We start from the raw sequence: 19,963 nt of genomic DNA, 5'->3' as shown, positions 1-19,963 counted from the left end.
AGCCAAAGGCAAACAGAAATAAGTACAGCAATGGGGACAAGAATGGATAAATGGGGGGGAGGGGTCAATAAAGAAAAAAAACAAAGGATTGGGGGGATGACACTGAGATACTCTGTTATAGGGTGGCAAGAAGGTATGGGTATGAAAATATAGTTGGAGTAAGTCAGTGACCACACAACTGGTAGCAAAGATCAGGCTTATTTCAAGTTTTTATGGTGGGACTTAGGGGAAAAGTCCTTCAAATATGGTTAACCACCTATTTCTCTTTAAGCAGGGTAGTCCTTAGTTGGGCAGCTGTATATTGAAAAAAAAGAAAGAAAATTGCAAATACACAGACTTTAAAACAAAAATGTTTTCTTAGTTTTGTCTAATTGTTGCATAAAATAATTGTTTTTTATTTGTATATATTATATGAAACAAGAAAAGCAACAAGATCTACCAGCCTGAGCTTATATTTTGGTAGAAAAGTGAAATCCAAACCTTTGTACTCATTGTGGGTATTTGTCTGTCATGCAAAATCTCACACTCCATTAAAAAGTGTCCCACTCTGGTCATTTGAAAATGTGGCAACTCTACCTTCAAAATGAATTTAGCAGAAGAGAAACTTTTATACCAATAAAAATATTCTTAAGTGATACATGCCAAAGACTCCATTACAAAATCAGTATTTGTGGCTTCAACTGCCCCGTCCAATTCAGAAACTCAATTCCTTTCTCATGTTTGGCAAAAAAATGCTAAGTAAGATGTTCCTTTCAGCTCTAATGGCAGTTTTGGCAGCAACATTAGGGTAAAATGTTAGCTATAGGAAGGATGAGATTCACTCCTCCTTTGAATCACTCCTCACAGATGGGTTTTTGTGTGACTTCACTGTGCAGAAATCCCATACAAAATGGTCATTCGTTAATACAAGACAAAGAGGTACTACAAATGTCAGTCTATGTGTACCTTTGCTTTTATCACCAACATCCAAAGCAAGCAACCTGATACCAGTAAAAATCTCTTACTCAACCCAAAAGAAAATAAAACCATGAGTTCTGGAACTAACAAAATGATTCTAAAAAGCAACACTTTCCAGATCAAAAATCAGGCCTCTGGCTAACGAAGTTCGCAGGTGACTGTAAACTAGGAGCCATAGTCGAGTCCCCAAATGATGTAGACATCCTACAGAAGGGCCTCACTGAGACTGATGCCTGGTGTCAGAGGTATGGCCTCAAGCTCAATGTCAAAAAGTGCATTGTCATCCCTTTTGGTAAAAATTCTGTACCTATGAACTACCACATAAACTGCAGTCTACTTAACACCGAATGTGTGATAAGAGACCTTGGGACTCAGGTGGACAGTATTCTCTCCTTTGATAATCACATCGCCACAGTAGTCAGGAAATCCTTCTATGTGGCACACCTCATCACAAAATGGTTCTCATCCAGGAAAAAAAAAGAGGTCACTGTTCCCCTCTACTCGGCACTCATTAGACCCATTGCAGAGTACAACGCCCCTTTTGGAATGTACCTCACAAGACATCTGCAGCAGCTGGAAAGGCCACAGAAGTACCTCACAAAGAGGATTACTGGCCTCAAACAGATGCCCTACACTGACTGTTTCAAATAACTCCAGCTTTACTCTGTAGCATATCAGCTACTCCGAGGAGATCTCTGCCCAACATATAAAGCTATGTTAAACCCAGAGCTGTTGGACATGCTACACCTAAAGAAATCACAATCCCTCCGAGCTACATGCTCCAGGGACCTAGACCGTCTCACCATAATAAACAGGACATGCTGGAGGGATAGATTCCTGTCCCAGAGACTTCCTATACTCTAGAACAAGCTACATATCTATGTCAAGCAAAGTTCCTCATTAGCACTCTTCAAGAAAAATCTTGATGAGTGGCTGGGAAATAGGAAATACACCCTGAGGATCACTTCTGTGGCTCTGCTTGACAAGAGCACTGGAAACTAAATTTCTTGGGTGGCGTAAGACAGGGAACTTTGTTGGCTAGGCTTACTTAGGCCCTTGGGCCAATAGCCTAGTACCTATCTATGAACCTATGAAATCATCTTCTCCTTCAAATACCAAGGGTCCTGGTTAGATTAATCTATTACCTTCCTGACGCTCACACTGCTAAAAGGAAAAAAAATTCTTAGTTTCTCTCTCCACCTGACAGAGCTGCTATAGGTAAATAATATTTTTTACACAACTAGAATATGGCCTTCCATTATCTGCCACATCCCCAAACAAAATATCAGAACTTTGCAAACCATTACCAACTGAATATGGTGCTTTATAAGCAATTCTCCTAACCTAGAACATCACTATGTTAAATTGCTCTCAGTCATAGGAGCAGCAAACTTTCTCCTACGATCATTATTACATAAAGTACTCCACCTGGGAAGCACCTCATCACTTACTATAAAACATACTGCATCAGCTATCTATGCCATCTATCACCTCAGGAGGCAATCCAACATGGGCCCATCGCTCAAGCCCCCATACACTAGGCTCCAATGTTCCAAACACAGCTTTTCTGTTTAATTACCCAAACGTTGTCAATCCCTCCTTCCCTCCAAATATCTCAGCAATATCCACCTTTGCTAAATTCAGACCCTAACTCAAACAATTTCTATTTGAACAAAACAGTTACAAGTACCACAACATAGATCAAATCCACCTAACCAAAAATCCATACCAGATACAACTCTCTGTCCTATTCTACACATCTCTGTGCTATCTTTACCTACCATGAATATCCTATTATAAAGTTATGTGAATAGCTTATTACTGTAATGCATCTGTGTTTTTAACTATCATTTGCATAATCTGATATTATGAAGCAACAGTGCTTTTCTACAGTAATGTAATGTAAAATATTTAAAATGATGCTGTATAGCAACAATTTTTGTTACAGTACAACATCATGTCACTTCCTTACTCTGCAGCTGTTCTTGCATGAGTGAAGTTATGTGTAGTCAATCTTTACATATTCTGCATTTGTTACAGCAGCTGTTCTTGCATGAGTGGGAGTTATGGGTAGTTTACACATTCTGCATTTGTTACACGAGTGCAGTTACGGGTAGTTAAGCTCCCTATACATGCAGAGTAATACTGAAGTCATACTACTGCACAGTGCACACATTTATTCAGATGGAACATGTCCTACAATGGAAAAATATGCTCAGAAAGAACAATTTGACAAAACACACAAACAAATCTACACAATTGACAGCACTCCAAGCAATTAACTCTAACTGCAAAAATAAAAAGCTACATACCTTCTGTGCACCCTCATGAAGTCTCTTCCCCCTGGAGTAATAGCCAAGTCCTGCCCACATCTGATTCACTTCCTGCAATCAAAACAACAAAAGTGTTACCTGTAATTACACGCCCTCAAAGTAACTGTAACCAATGAAGTATTACTGAGCAGACACACTGACTGGGCCCAAGTGGCTCTTTATCAGGCATCAGTTAGATGCATCAAGCAAGAGAAATAAAGATCTAAATACAAAACTAAGTCTTTATGACAACTCTTAAGAAAATAGTTTTGGTGTGATGTGTAATGGTAAAAGTGAAAATAGTGGTTCTCAAAATCTGAATGCCTTAGGAAGTGCTGCAAAGGTTGTATTTATGGGTTTAAAGTGACAATACTCCAAATGCACAAGTCTACAAATAAGACAGCAAAGCTGGAGAACAGCTGTCTGAGGTACTGACAACCAACCTACACTCTCAAAGTGAGATAATGAGACTTCATTTTTAGAAGTCCATGAGTTGAGTCTTCTCTGAAGAGGCTACTAGTCAAGTGGGACTAACCTGGTCAGCAAAATATATATAAATAAATAAAAAGTCTTTCTGAGAATAACTGTAATTTCTGAATATTATTAGTAGAATTAGTACCAACAGTAGACAACACAAATTCTACAGCAGGGCAAAGAATTTGTCTTCCAAATGCAGCACTTTTGTTAGGAAATGATATATCCTGTGATAACTCACATGGTAATGGTATATCCTGTGATAACTCACATGGTAATGGTATATCCTGTGATAACTCACATGGTAATGATATATCCTGTGATAACTCACATGGTAATGATATATCCTGTGATAACTCACATGGTAATGATATATCCTGTGATAACTCACATGGTAAATGATATATCCTGTGATAACTCACATGGTAAATGATATATCCTGTGATAACTCACATGGTAATGATATATCCTGTGATAACTCACATGGTAATGATATATCCTGTGATAACTCACATGGTAATGATATATCCTGTGATAACTCACATGGTAATGAAATATCCTGTGATAACTCACATGGTAATGATATATCCTGTGATAACTCACATGGTAATGATATATCCTGTGATAACTCACATGGTAATGATATATCCTGTGATAACTCACATGGTAATGGCATATCCTGTGATAACTCACATGGTAATGGCATATCCTGTGATAACTCACATGGTAATGGTATATCCTGTGATAACTCACATGGTAATGGTATATCCTGTGATAACTCACATGGTAATGATATATCCTGTGACAACTCACATGGTAATGGTATATCCTGTGATAACTCACATGGTAATGATATATCCAGTAATAACTCACATGGTAATGGTATATCCTGTGATAACTCGCATGGTAATGGTATATCCTGTGATAACTCACATGGTAATGGTATATCCTGTGATAACTCGCATGGTAATGGTATATCCTGTGATAACTCGCATGGTAATGATATATCCTGTGATAACTCGCATGGTAATGGTATATCCTGTGATAACTCACACGGCAATGATATATCCTGTGATAACTCACACGGTAATGATATATCCTGTGATAACTCACACGGTAATGGTATATCCTGTGATAACTCACACGGTAATGGTATATCCTGTGATAACTCACACGGTAATGGTATATCCTGTGATAACTCACACGGTAATGATATATCCTGTGATAACTCACACGGTAATGATATATCCTGTGATAACTCACACAGTAATGATATATCCTGTGATAACTCACACGGTAAAGACCTTACCAAAACTTGTCAACCCTTTAGTACTCAAACATAGGTCTTACTGGTAAACACTCTTGATAATAAATTCTTCAATGGCCAGTTAATGTACATATTGTTAAGGCAAAGCTAACAATACAGCCTTTGTTTTGTTTTAGTTTAAAAATGCACCCAAAAGCCTAGCTTGCTTAAACAATTCACAAACTGAAGACAGGTCAGTTTTTATATGTAATCTTAATATAGTACATAGAGTGCCAAAACTGCAATCTGATATCAGGGAGAATACAACTTTGTTAAGCCCCTTTACCTTTCTGATGTAAGAATGTTCTTAAACTCTGCTAAGCAACTTTCAACACATATATGCTGTAACAGAGTGCTACAGCATAAACACTGGCTACAACAGAACAGTGGGGGGGAAGCTCAAACAGCCTTAAACGCGTTAATACACTTAAGGCTATCGCACCTCTTTTTTGCATGTAGCAGTACAATGTGTATTGCAACTTTTACTGCTGTTACAGAATTAGATACACCAGGTTCATAGGTTCATACTAGGCTATCTGCCCTAGGGCATTTATAAGCCTAGCCAGAGTGTGTATGGCTTTCGCCACCCATTTTGAATTAATTTTGCTGTGCCCTTTTTCGAGGTTAGTATACTGTGCTTCTGTCTAACAGTGACACAGAAGTGATACCCGGGGTAAACCTACGATCTCCCATCCACTCATCAAGATTCCTCTTGAAGAGAGTCAATGAGGGACTCTGCCTAACCTGGACTGGGATTTTATTCCAGAGTGAAGGGAGCCTCTGGGTTATGAATCTGTCCCTCCAGCATGTCCTATTTATTTCAGTGCTGAGGTTTAAGTCCCTCGAGCGCGTAGCTCGATGGGATTTGGATTTTCTGAGGTGCAGCATGTCCATTAATTCCGGGTTGGACATGGCTTTATACGTCAGGCACAGATCGCCTCTGAGCAGGCGGTATGCCACTGAGCAGAGCTGGAGTTTCTTTAACCGGGCAGCATACGGCATCTGTTTGAGCCCCTTGATCCTCTTGGTGAGGTACTTTTGGGGTCTTTCCAGTTGCTGCAGGTGTCTGGTAAGGTACATCCCAAAAGGGGCATTGTACTCAATTATGGGCCTGATGAGGGATGAGTAAAGAGGCATGATGACCTCCCCTGATCTAGATGTGAATCCCTTCATGATTAGGTGGGCTATATAAAATGATTTTCTAACCACTTTGGCCACGTGGTTGTCAAATGAGAGATTGCTATCAACTTGGGTCCCCAGGTCCCTAATTACTTCTTCTGTACTTAATGGATTACCACCTATGTGCTAATTTGTGGGCACTTTGTTTTTGCCAAAGGGGATGACTATACACTTTTTGGCGTTTAGCTTGAGGCCATGGCTCTGGCACCAGTTGTCTGTTTCTATGAGGCCCTTTTGGAGGATGCTTGTGTCAGCTGGAGAGTCTATTATGGTGCCCAGTTTGCAGTCATCTGCGAACTTGGTCAGCCACAGTCCTTCCATGTTGGCCTGTACCTCCGAGAAATATATACCGAACAAGAGAGGTCTCAAGACTGAGCCTTGTGGGACGCCACTTGTAACTGGTTTGGAGTCTGACATGGCTCCAGCTATTCTAACCATGTGGGTTCTGTCCTTGAGCCAGTTTGCAACCCATCTAGTGACATAGGGGTTTATATTTAAGCTGGTGAGCTTATCTATAATGCCCGAGTGGGGTATTGTATCAAAGGCTTTTGCGAGGTCCAGGTAGGCTGTGTGGACCACCTTCCCCTTGTCAATGGCCTTGGAGACAGTTTCAAAGAAATTGACCAGGTTTAAGAGGCAGGATCTGCCCTTAACAAAGCCGAACTGGGTAGGATCCAGTGTCTGTAGGTCCCCAATATCTTTATTTTAAAGGTCCATGATGATCCTTTCCATAGCTTTGCAGACCAAGCTAGTGAGACTTATGGGGTGATAGTTTCCAGGATCCATTGAGGCACCACCTTTGTGGAGAGGGACCACTGTTGCTGTACGTCACTCTTTGGGTACATATCCTGTAGTAAGGCTGAGATTGAACAGTAGTTTTAGGTTTGGGTTTAGCTCTTCTTGGAGTTCATGTAGGACGCAGCTCGGGACACCGTCTGGTCCCATTGACGCTGTGTTTCTTTCTTTGGAGAGGGCAGCTCTTACCTGAGCATCTGAGATGTCAGGGGGGCAGCACTCTGCTGGGATTGATATTAGCCCTTTTGGTGGGGAGGGGGGGGGAGAAGTTTGCGCTGAACCTGTCAGCTAGGATGTTGGCAATGTCTGTGGGTTCGGTGTATTTTTTGTCATTTTGGACTAATTCTGAGCATATCTGGGAATTCCCACCCAGGTTCCTAACATAACTAAAGAAAGCCTTGTGATTATCCTTAGTGTCCTGTGCAATTTTTCTCTCGAAATTGGCCTTAGACGATTTTATGAGTGCCCGTAGTTTTTTGCTAATACTGATCAGAGATGCCTTCCCTTTTTGGGATTTTGCTCTGTCATGTAGTAGCTTCCTCATTCTATTGTATAGTTTGTTTATGGCTGGGGTCCACCAGACAGGATGTCTGCCTTTGGAGGATTGGGTCTTGGTTTTATTTGGGATTACATGATCCATGCATTCCTGAAGGTGTTCATAGAATGCGTTTATAAAGGATTTTGTGGTCTGGGCCGTATTATCCAGAGGCCCGGGGGCTTTGAAGGATTCCACCTCAGTTTTGAGGAGTGTGAAATTTGCTTTAGAGAAGTTTTTCACTGTGGTTTTCTGGGCATGGGGTGGGATCGGGATGTGAATATCCAGTGAGATTAGTTTATGGTCTGATCTTACCAGTGAGGGATACACTTCTGGTCTGGAGCATAGAGTCCCCATGTTGGTGATGATCAGGTCCAGTATGTTTTCCCCTCTTGTGGGAGTGGTAACAAGTTGTTCCATAGCATTTGAGTTTATAAATTCTAGGAACCTTTGGGCTAGGGTGTTGGAGCTAGAGTAATGCTCCCAGTCTATGGTTGGGTAGTTGAAGTCACCCAATATAATGGTGTTTGGAGAGACCTTCATATTTTCCAGTGTTCTCAGGAAGGCCGAGTGGGGTTCCTGGGTTTGGGAGGGTGGTCTGTAGCAGGCTATAAACTGGAAGGCAGTTTTGCCCACTGTTAGTTGCACATGGATAGTCTCTGATGCTTCGTGCTGTGCCACCAACCTGGAGGTGTGGGTATCTTTGGCGAATATTGATACTCCCCTCCTTTTGTGGTTCGGTCCAAGTTTTGGGGACGAAAAGCATGGTATGAGGTATAACCTGGTAGTGCTGGGGTGCTCTCGAGAGCCTTGAACCAGGTTTCTGTTACTGCACAGATATCGATGTTCTCCATGCTAAGGAGAGTTTCGAGTGCGTGCATCTTGAGGTTTAGACTTCTGGCGTTGAGTAGCATTACTCTTAGTTTCTTATCCCTTGTGATACCTATGGAGGTGGGTTTGTCTTTTGAGCCTTGCCTAAATAAGGCACTATGGGGTAGCAAGAGCCTTTGCCAATATCCGAAAGCCCAGGAGTGACAGGTGCAAGCCGTCCCTAGCGAAGCATCGTGGCTTGTCGAGCATGTCATCCCAGGCTGACAGGCATTGGATCCCCTTTGAATGACACCAATACTTAAGCCAATTGTTGAAATTGATAATCTTGTCTTCATACTGTGGCATCATTCTTGGTGAGGGTAAGATGCTACTCAAGGTCAGGGTCATACCGGCCTGGGCTACATGCCCAGAGAGCTCCTCTATGTCTCTTTTCATGTAGTCCAGGGAGGTACGTCTCAGGTCATTCACACCAGCATGGACAATGACAGAGTCATATTTGTACTTGCCTTGGAGTGACCTGAGTGCTTGTGTTATGTGGCGGATCCTAGCACCCGATAGGCAGCTCACCGTGACCTTCTCCTTGTTCAGTCTGGTGAGCGGGACGTCAGTGTGCCTGATGATAGAGTCACCTATTACAAGTGTATCAGGTGTGTTGTTTAGCCTTAAGGGCTGTGACTGTTTGGCACACTGGCTTTGTGAGCTATGTGTTGCATGTGTTTTGTTTTGGGGTAGCAGTTGCTTGGGTGTCTGCTTTGGAGGTCTCTGCTGCTTAGGCAGATTTTTATTTAGAGCCTCCAAGTATGTTTTTGGGTGTTTATGTGTTTGGTTTGCTGTCATGGTAGGTCTATGTGAGACTGGAATTGTAGTGAGTGTGGTTTCCTTCTCCTCCTGACTGGTTACGCCAGTACTGAGTTGAGAGAGCTTAGCCTCCAGTTTGGCTATATGGTTGCATCTCTCACATGTGTTGGAATTTGTTGGAAGGAGGAGAGGGTTGTCTGTGTACATTAGGCAGTTGTAACATTGCCTCAAGATTCCCAGGTTCACCAGCTGGACCGGAGAGGAGATTGACAACTGACCTTTGGACATGCTAGAATAGTATTGGGAATTCCTTTATAATTGAAAAAAGGGCCAATGGGGAACAAGTTACTCAAGGGGAGTTTGTGAGGGTGTAGTGCTTTTAATTTTTTAGTGCTGACTTATATAATTGCTTTAGTGAGCAAGTGCTAGGCTTTAGCATGGGAATAGGGTGTTTATTATGAGAACTAGATCAGTTCCAAGGCTCAAACCCAAATAAGCGGCGCTGCTCGATGAAACGCTATGCACAAAATCACGCAAAGCCGCGCTACAGCGGGTTTTATACAGGCGGACTTGAAAGAGCTAGAAATTGGCCCAAAACAGCCAACAGACTACCAGATTCCTGTGCTGGGAACACTCCTCCAGGGACAGATAGCCTGCTCCAAGCTCCCCACTGCCACTGGTGAACAAAGAAGCCTCCCTCTATCCAAGAAAGGAAATGGCAACACAGGAACTTTCCAAAAGTCCAGAATACAGCAAAGCCTGTATTTGGACTACTCTAGGTCAGGAAAGATGGGAAACAAGGATAACTTTTTTTTTCTTTTTTGCAACAAACAGCAGGAAATTGCAATAAATATGTAACACAGGCTAGCACACTTGAGTGTGTAGCCTCAACAAGTAAATGCAACAAACAGGACAAACTTTAAAAGTGCAGGTGCAAAAACAACTTTAGACAGTTTAAAACAGTTCAAGAAGCAGAAATATTTGCAGTTTAGCTAGATCGGACAGTCGCCCAGGTAGTAGCAGGAAAAACACTTTTATCAGGTTAGCAGTCGCTCTTTTAGCCTCTCTGCTGCTAGCACCACTCTGCAGGACCACGAGGAGCTTGGCTGAGTAGTAACAAGCGCAAAACCTCGCCAAAGCGGGTTTTATACAGGGGGATTTGAAAGAGCTAGAAATTGGCCCAAAATGGCCAATAGACTACCAGATTCTTGTGCTGGGAACACTCCTCCAGGGATAGATAGGCTGCTCTAAGTTCCCCACTGCCACTGGTGAACAAAGAAACCTCCCTCTATCCAAGAAAGGAAATGGACAACACAGGAACTTTCCAAAAGTCCAGAATACAGCAAAGCCTGTATTTGGACTACTCTAGGTCAGGAAAGACGGGAAACAAGGATAATTTTTTTTTTTTTTGTTTTTCTTTTTTTCAACAAATAGCAGGAAAATGCAGTAAATATGTAACACAGGCTAGCACACTTGAGTGTGTAGCCTCAACAGGTAAATGCAACAAACAGGACAAACTTAAAAAGTGCAGGTGCAAAAACAACTTTAAGCAGTTTAAAACAGTTCAAGAAGCAGAAATACTTGCAGTTTAGCTAGAGCGAACAGTCGCCCAGGTAGTAGCAGGAAAAAACACTTATCAGGTTAGCAGTCACTCTTTTAGCCTCTCTGCTGCTAGCACCATTCTGCAGGACCACAAGGAGCTTGGCTGAGTAGTAACAAGCGCAAAAACCTTGCCAAAGCGGGTTTTATACAGGGGGATTTGAAAGAGCTAGAAATTGGCCCAAAATGGCCAGTAGACTACCAGATTCTTGTGCTGGGAACACTCCTCCAGGGATAGATAGGCTGCTCTAAGCTCCCCACTGCCACTGGTGAACAAAGAAGCCTCCCTTAATCCAAGAAAGGAAATGGCAACACAGGAACTTTCCAAAAGTCCAGAATACAGCAAAGCCTGTATTTGGACTACTCTAGGTTAGGAAAGACGGGAAACCAGGATAATAATTTTTTTTTTGTTTGTTTTTCTTTTTTTCAACAAATAGCAGGAAAATGCAGTAAATATGTGACACAGGCTAGCGTACTTGAGTGTGTAGCCTCAACAGGTAAATGCAAAAAACAGGACAAACTTTAAATTACAAGCGCAAAAGTGCGCTAAAGCTGGCTTTAAGCAGGGGGTTAGAAAGAGCTAGGAAATGGCCCAAAACGGCCCATAAGCTACAGGTCACTGGGCTGGAACCACTCCTCTAGGGACAGATAGGCTGCTCAGAGCTCCCCACTCTCACTAGTGAACAAAGAAGCTTCCTCCTATCCAAATAAGGATATGGGCAACACAGGAACTATGACACAGCCCAGAGATCAGCAATACCTGAAGACTGGACTATTCTAGTTCAGTAAAGGTGGGAAACAAGGATATTTTTTTTTTTTTTTTTTTACAAAGTAGCAGAAATTAGGTACAGAAACACAGTAAATGCTTTAATTCGGCTAGTGCACTTGCGTGTGTAGCCTACCAATTAAACTAAGCAAAAACAAACTTTAAAAGTGCAAAAAAAACTCAGAAATACAGGCAGAAATGCAATAAAACAACTTTACAGAGCTTATTTAGTAAAAGAAACAGAAAAGTCTATATATACAGAAAAGCAGCTAAAACACACAAACACTTCAGATGCAGTGCAACCTAGAGCACTTGAGTTGTAGCAATATTAAGGCTATTACAGTTATAATAAATGCTCTGAAATATACTGTATAATTCCAAAATGTTTGAGAAGCACAGTCAGAACACAAGGAGGTTCAGGCGAAAGAAAAAAAAAGTTTTGTTTTACTTTTTGAAAGGGAAAAAGGAGGAACAGAAGGCCTTATCAAATGTTCTCTCTGTATTAGGCAGAATGAGCTAATGACACTAGACTGGGAGGAGTGTCACAGTAGGGGCAGGCAACTGCAAAGCCACCAAGTATAAGAGCAAGACACCAACAGGGAGAGAGGGTGGGACAAAATAGCCTACAGCCAGCAAGCACTAGAGACACAAATGAAAGTTTTTAAACAGATAAGGATTTGTAAAGATACAGAATAAACAATAGCCTACAGCCAGCAAGCACTAGAGACACAAATGAAAGTTTTTAAACAGATAAGGATTTGTAAAGATACAGAATAGACAATAGCCTACAGCCAGCAAGCACTAGAGACACAAATGAAAGTTTTTAAACAGATAAGGATTTGTAAAGATACAGAATAGACAATAGCCTACAGCCAGCAAGCACTAGAGACACAAATGAAAGTTTTTAAACAGATAAGGATTTGTAAAGATACAGAATAGACAATAGCCTACAACCAGCAAGCACTAGAGACACAAATGAAAGTTTTTAAACAGATTGTAAAGATACAGAATAGACAATAGCCTACAGCCAGCAAGCACTAGAGACACAAATGCAAGTTTTTAAACTACTCTGGTTACTTTGGCTGGGATGCCCAGCATGAATTCAGGCATCCTAATTATATGTGTTTGCTTCACCATATCAGAGTTTTTATTAGCTTCCATGCTTAGCTACCAGCCTAGGGAAGTTCACCAGTCCAAAAGCCTCTTAACCACACCAACTGCCTGCCTTACTACAGTGGCAAGATCAGTGTTTTCAAAAGTCAGCTTTTATACCAGTTCAGCAATACATGAACAGATAGTACAGAGTTGATGCCACTTCCCTTAGGGGATTCTAGACTTTTCCTATAAAAAGTCATTAGCCATGAGAATCCCAAACAACTATATAAGTCAGCAGAAGTTTTGCATGGAATATTCCAGGGATAAAGAAGGCAATCAACAAAGTTAATTATACAGGGTAACACTGAAAATGAGGTGAAAGACCAGTACACTGTCGTAAAATACGGGACGGGAAATCCTCCCACTCCCACACACACTTTGCACTCATTATCTGTTGATCATCAGCACCTCCAAGCCAAATGGCCTATCTGCTCCACATGACCATTGCGAGGGTCGACTGGGAGAGGTCATTACTGAGACATCAGGGATAGTTTGTATATTTTTTTGCATATATTCTACATCAATAAGCATGCTCAAGTATGCTGAGGATTGTGGGAAGTTTAATGGGTTGATGACCCTGGGCAGTTCCTCACTTTCACAAGTGACACACACCAGCAATACAAGTGACACACACCAGCAATAACCATACTCACCAACCTCAAGCATGGAGGGTGGCTTCCTCAGAATCCACCAAATAAATCTGACCTACCTTTGTGCTACCTGACCATATGCCAGCCCCCTTTTCCAAAGACAACTGAATGGGCCACACCCCTTTCTTACTTCCCCTCCCTACCTGACCCCTTCAGTACCAGGTCCAGTCACCTAGGTCACAGTCAAGGTACCTTCCATTGAGCCGGGCTGAGCCCAGAAATGCAGCATTAAGAGCAGGTTTATAAAAAAGGTTATCTTTAGTTTGTTAAAAATCTGATTTTCATATGTCAAAATCCACTCATACAGTATGGGTGTGGGGGTCACCAGCCCTAAAAAGCTCTGAAGGGCAGAGTATTCTGTAATGCATTTTCACCCTCCTTTTTTTCTTTTGAGAGATGACAGTTTAATCAAATAAGGTGACAAGAGGGTCAGTTACTTTCATCAAGACAACCCCCGCCAAGCAATTATAGCCACTTCTATGTATGATTCAGAAATCGGCTTGTGATAAAAGAGGATAGCCATGCAATGCATTTCACCATTGTTCATAACAGCTATCATACGTCAAAACAATCCAAGTTACACAAACCTCACTATGCCTGCAAAGTCAGAATAATAATCAAACAGCAGTTAACAAGTCATCTTCCACCACAGACAGCCTCAGCAAACATAAATACTCTGTGCATGTCAGGTGACCAGTTAAGTAGTCCATTTTACTTCTCACAAACGGACACTAGTCCTACAGAGCCCGATAGTCATCCAACTAACCCAATAGTTGTAGCCACGATGTCTGACAGCCATGCAATATATGTCACCTTTGCTCCACACAAACAAGTTGCTACCCATTAATGTATTCCAAGCTGCTCCACACAAATCAGAATGCCAAAAATATTGCCGAAAATATCTGATTAATTACTGCCAGATCATTGTAAAAAAAAGAAACAGTCACTATTTTTGTCTTCACATTGCACCACTGCTCTCAAGTGTCCAAAATTCTGTAAAATGTCTCTGAATTTCTTTCATATTTGGTCCTGTCCCTCATAAAACTTTTGATGTTCTGCTAAACTGCTGAATATTGCAGTCAAATCAGTAAAACTAGACATAAGAGATTCATACTTCTTATTTTTCAAAAAAAAATCTATCATGTTGACGCAAAACCTCATGACTACGTGCTACAGCTTTGTGTCTACATCTGAACGTTGTGGGAGGTCTCCTCTCCTTGACTTTGAAACATTCAAGTCTAACATAACACAATCTAATAAGTATGGTCAGTTCAAGTGGAGCATACCACCCCCCCCCCCCCCGGGGCAGCTGTCGTGCCACAGGCATATTTTGTTTTAATAGGGGTACGTTATTTAAATTTATTTAATTTTAGGACAAAGAAACAATGTATTACAGTGCCTTAACAACACATAAATAAATATAGAAAAAGCATTCCTAGAAGCATGGCACTCTAAGCGGATGCCTAGCTGACCTATTCCTGGAACACTTGACAGGAGGACCTGGGAATGGCAACACTGACTGATCCTTGGTTATTCTTCTCTGTCTGCAAGAGGGCTTCCTAGTCCTTGGGTGCTTGGCTAGTCTAGAATAGGAAGAATGGAGGATAGTCAGGATAGGGTCATAAAGACCCTCTGAGGTGCTCTACACCAGCTTTGTCTTCTACAGGTTTTTCATATTGTCTTAACTTTCTAAACAGGAATGTCCCTTAGAAGAGGCATCCAGAGCAATCTGCATCAGATCTTATTACAGGAGAGGCTGAATCCACCTTGTAAGAAAGCAAACACATCCCAAGTACTCACAAGACCACAGTACCATGATAATACCAATACCACCAATAAAATAAGCTATTACAATACTACACATTGTAAACAAGCTCAGTTTGGGAGATGACTTTAAAAATGAATTATTGGGCAGTAGTCTAGGTAGCATGGTAAGACTAAAGATTTATTTATTTACTTAAGACTCAACAGTAAATTAAGGTAGCTTTAATATTAATGGTTGCAGCAATGCGATTACTGTACTGAATTTGAATAAAAATATTACAAGCACTTAATGGTTACAGAGTTCCGTCTTCTCCCGCTGCTTTTCACACACACATACATGCAGAGAAAGAGATATGATAACCACTGCCTGCAATCAAATAGATTTGTATTTATTTGTGAAACTCTTTGGCTCCCTGAGCCCCCCTAACATATACAAACAAAAGGATAAGATGAAAGTGCTTTATCTAACTGTTTCTAGCAAATATGGAGATTCTGCCATTTGTGTTCCTGTTTCATTTTAAAAGACCTTGTAGAACATGACAGATACAAAACATTCTCTGCTGCCTCCCTCAGTAACCAAAGTACAAAACTCTTACAAAATGCAGTTAAAAGTGGCAGTTAGTTGCATGGCTGATTTGACATTACTGTACATACATCTATACTTAGCAGGTGGCCAGTGAACAGTGTTAACTGGATGACGTCTATACCAAGTTTATATACATTAAAATGCTTTATTACCAAAGCACTTCACACCAGCAAGAAAATGAAGTGTGTATAAAAAAGATGAAACTAAAATGATTATACAGACAGACAGATGAATTAAAAGCTACAATAAATACATTATTCAAGGCAAACAAAATAATGTTACAAAGTTGTTAAAAGTAACAAATAGCAATGCTAAAGTGTAACAGCCAAACAGGTGACCATTAGACCATAACATAAAAAGTCTAAAACAAGTGGCAGACATAAAAGCAGTGCTACAAAGGTAACCAGCTTAAAAAGCTGACAGCAATTCTGCCAGCAGTGGTAGCACGGATGGGCTATAGCCTGGGTGGCCAGAGTTAAACTTGCAGTTCAAGTACTTGACAGATATGGCAGAATAGTATAAGAATGTCCATCCTGAGGGAGAGGGTGGGTCAGATCTGGCCATGCAATGTCACATACCCCTACAGGAGAAACAGTAATGCAAATGCTTGGCTCTGGGTTTCTTCTCACAAAGCCACTGCTTGGTGGCAGCCTTCACTGCAAGTGCAAGGAAGCCTAAGCCTATACGTGTATGTGAAAGGTGTCAGGGGCATCAATGGTGATGCACATCACTCATTCCTCATCCCTGGGGTAAGCTTAGGGCCAGCATAAATGCCTTCCTAGCTAGGATGACAGCAACGGCACACAGCTCTCTCACGTCTGCTTGAATGATGGCTCCTGAGGGTCACCCATGAACTTCTGGGAGACCCTAATGCAAGAGGAAGAATGTCAAATGACATGGGAGGAGGCAAAAGGCAACTAGGAGGGAAAAATGGCTGACAGCATAAGAACAGTGACCCAGTGCATATGGTCCACCAAAGAATATCAATAAGCAAACTGTGAATTAATGGAATGAGCAACCCTTTCTGCTCAAAAATGTAATACTGATTTACAAAGAAAGCATTTAAAAGGACTGAGCACAGACTGAAGAAACACGGTTACAAATGGTCTAAATTTCAGTCACCTGGAAAATATTCCAGACAAATGGATTAGCACCACCATAACTTCCAGTGAAGTAACAAACAATTTCAAAGGCTTCTAACAAGACACCTCTCTACAAGCACAATTCTTCTCTCAGAAGATTGGAATATCGAGGAACCAGAACATGGTCTTCCATCCACATCTTCATCCAGTTCCAGTAACTGGGAAACTACAAACACCAACAAAACAATTCCACAACAGCGAGACACCTGCCTCTATTCTATGACTGGTTTCAAAAAAATCAATCTGAACAGATTTTTAAAAGCAGAATCAAGAAGCTGCAGTAGTGCTTAATGATATGACAACCACCTGTTGCCACTGTGCAACCTACTACATCATTAGTCTTATCTGAGTGAGCTTAACCCAGAAATTCAAATAACTCTTTTACCTGCCCTTCATTTCTTTCTACTGGCATAATGTAGAACCTGACGCAGGATAAAAGCTTGTATTATCTTCCCTTTGTGGCAACTGCAGTACAGTCTCTGGCTAGAAGCCAATGACACAGTCCATGGTGAATTGTTCTTTGTTCCAAGTGAGAGTATTTGAGGGTATATTTGTGTTGGAACTGAGTGTTGAAAGTTGTACATGGAGTTCTGGCAGTAGCACTATACTCGCTACTCAGACACTTGTGAGCAGAACACTTCACTTAACGTGGCTTCTGAAGCTTAGTTAATAGCTTCCTTTGTACTTTTGCAAATCTGGTTGACACTGTATGCTGTAACTTTATTTTTTGCACACTGCAAACTAAATGGATAAACACACCTCCTTCCTTCCATTACTTGCCAGAATTATGAAAGCAGCATTTTGTAATTTGCTTGCGTCCATCTTGTAAAAATTCATAGAACTAACATGTAGCAGCCATTTCAACAAAGCAATATATATATATATATATATATATATATATATATATATATATATATATATATACACACACACACACACACACACACATATTATATTGAAATAATATTGAACGTCAGTAGAGGGCATTATTACAAAGTGTTTATTCTCTTGCATATTAAAGTTTACACATGTGAATTCACTGAGTTATTTTAGATGTTTTTAAAGTTTTTAAACATATATTTAATTGTATGACAAATTATTTATATGTTCTTAAATATTCAACAGGTTTCCTATTTATAACAGAGTTTCACAACCAGTTTTTTAATGTCTACTAATGTATTTATTCACTTAATGTATATTCTGAGCGTTTCTATTGGCTGATTTAAATGTTAGTGGAGTATATAAATGTTTAATGGAATGAACTTGCATTATCTGATGAAGTTGTGGACGAAAACGTATGGTGATTTACTTCAGCGTTTGTGTATTTGAGTGAACTGTTCGGCTTATTAAACACTGTGTGCCTATCTAGCAGTGGTTCAGGGTGCTTTGTTTGACTTACTAGTTTGTTTTGCATCCTCCTTTCAAGTTTATTTGTATGTATATATATGTTTATAGGAATTTACTAGGCTAATGACCACAGGGGCCTTTTTAAGTCTAGCCATGCATCCCAAATCTCTGAGTTCTGATACCCTTGATAAGTGTAAGCATGGGCCTCGGAGATGAACCATTTACAGGTCACCTGTTTGCATCAGAGACATAGGTGCCAAACCAGGGATGAATTTCTGGTTTCCCGTCCAATTGTCCAAGTTACACTTTAATTGGATTAGAGAGGAACTCTGCTTCATATGAATGGGGAGCCTGTTCCATAGATGTGGGTAATCTCAGGGATACATACCTATCTCTCCAGCAGGTCCTATTTATATCACAGGCAAGGTTTAAGTCTTTAGAATGGGCAGTTCTTGTACTGTTTTTTTTTGTGGACATGCACGAGGTCCATCAGAGTGGGGTCTGACAATGCCCTGTATGCCAGGCATAGATCTCCCCCTCAAAAGCATGTAGGAGACAGAATACAGGGATAGGGCCTTGAGGCGGTCTGCACAGGGCATATTACTTATGCCCTGTATTCTTTTAGTGAGGAATCTCTGTGGACGCTCCAGTTGTTGGATATGCCTGGTTAGGGACATACCAATGGGGGGTTTGTATTCAATGATAGGTCTGATGACTGGCAAATATAGTGGAACAATGACTTCCTTAGACTTAAATGCCATACCTTTGTTTACAAGTTGTGCAACATAGAATGATTTCCACACCACTGTAGAGACATGATAATCAAAGGCTGGATTACTATCTATGTGTGTCCCTAAGTCTGAGGGGTGTGTTGTCAATATGATAGTCACCAGGGATGGATGACTTCCCAAAGGATATTATTATGTATTTTTAGCTCTTCTCTATGCCTCACCTCTATTCTCCAACTTAAATAAAACAGATCTTAATAAACTAGCATCCTGCTATAACCACATTGCCAGATTTGCAACTGGCACAGCTTACCAGACACACCACTGTCACAACCTAAATCGCCCAGGATGGCTTGAACTGCCAAGCCTACTGCAGTTCAACCAGCTAATAGGGGCACATAAAGTCCTTTACCAACCAGAAAATACACCTGCACTAAAAAATATTATCAGCCCCTACACTAGCACCCGGCCACTGCGATCATCCACTAGACTCCTAGTTCAAACATACAAATCCAACTACTCAGCTGCGGACTCCCTGTTTGCCAACTCTGTTGGAAAAATATGGAACAGACTCCCAGCTGACTTGACCCTAGAACCCTCACTAACTCAATTCAAAAACAAACTCAAGAAATACTTCAAAACTGATTGGTTATGTCCTTGCACTAACCCCGACTAGTGACCTCTCTATTTCTTAGGCGCCTTACCTTCAACTACTTCTAACTTTTTTCTACCACTCCACTTCAGGAAGGGTCAATTGTAGAACTGCTGCTCGGTGTATCTTAAACTTGAATGTAATGGTATGTATGTTTAACTTTGAAAATAATGTTATGTTTTGTAAAGTGTTTTATAATAAGTACTATATGTGCTAAATGCTGGTATTGTTTGACTGTAGTCTGCTTGAAACTAGCATTTACTAAATGTTCAATGTGTATTATTATCTTGGAGCTTTTCTCCCTGGGCCTCCGCTGAAAATGGACATGTATCCAGTCAGACTATCCCGATCAACAAATGTAAAATAAATAAATAAATTTAGTTTTAG

General features: G+C 40.9%; 1 protein-coding gene across 2 annotated transcripts in view; it reads right to left on the bottom strand.

Annotated features, from left to right (window-relative positions):
- MUTYH (mutY DNA glycosylase) overlaps nt 1-19,963 on the bottom strand; it is a 372,894-nt gene that overhangs the window by 251,762 nt on the left and 101,169 nt on the right. For both annotated transcript variants that reach the window (XM_044085888.1, XM_044085887.1), the window contains exon 7: nt 3,270-3,341. In XM_044085888.1, coding sequence (XP_043941823.1) covers nt 3,270-3,341 — 72 coding nt within the window. The remainder of the gene's footprint in view (nt 1-3,269; nt 3,342-19,963) is intronic.

The sequence above is a fragment of the Protopterus annectens genome, chromosome 10.part0 (assembly GCF_019279795.1).
Source record: "Protopterus annectens isolate FY-2018-M chromosome 10.part0, PAN1.0, whole genome shotgun sequence".
NCBI lineage: Eukaryota > Metazoa > Chordata > Ceratodontiformes > Protopteridae > Protopterus > Protopterus annectens.
The sequence above is the reverse complement of the archived record's forward strand: the minus strand, read 5'-3'. Positions and strand labels throughout refer to the sequence as shown.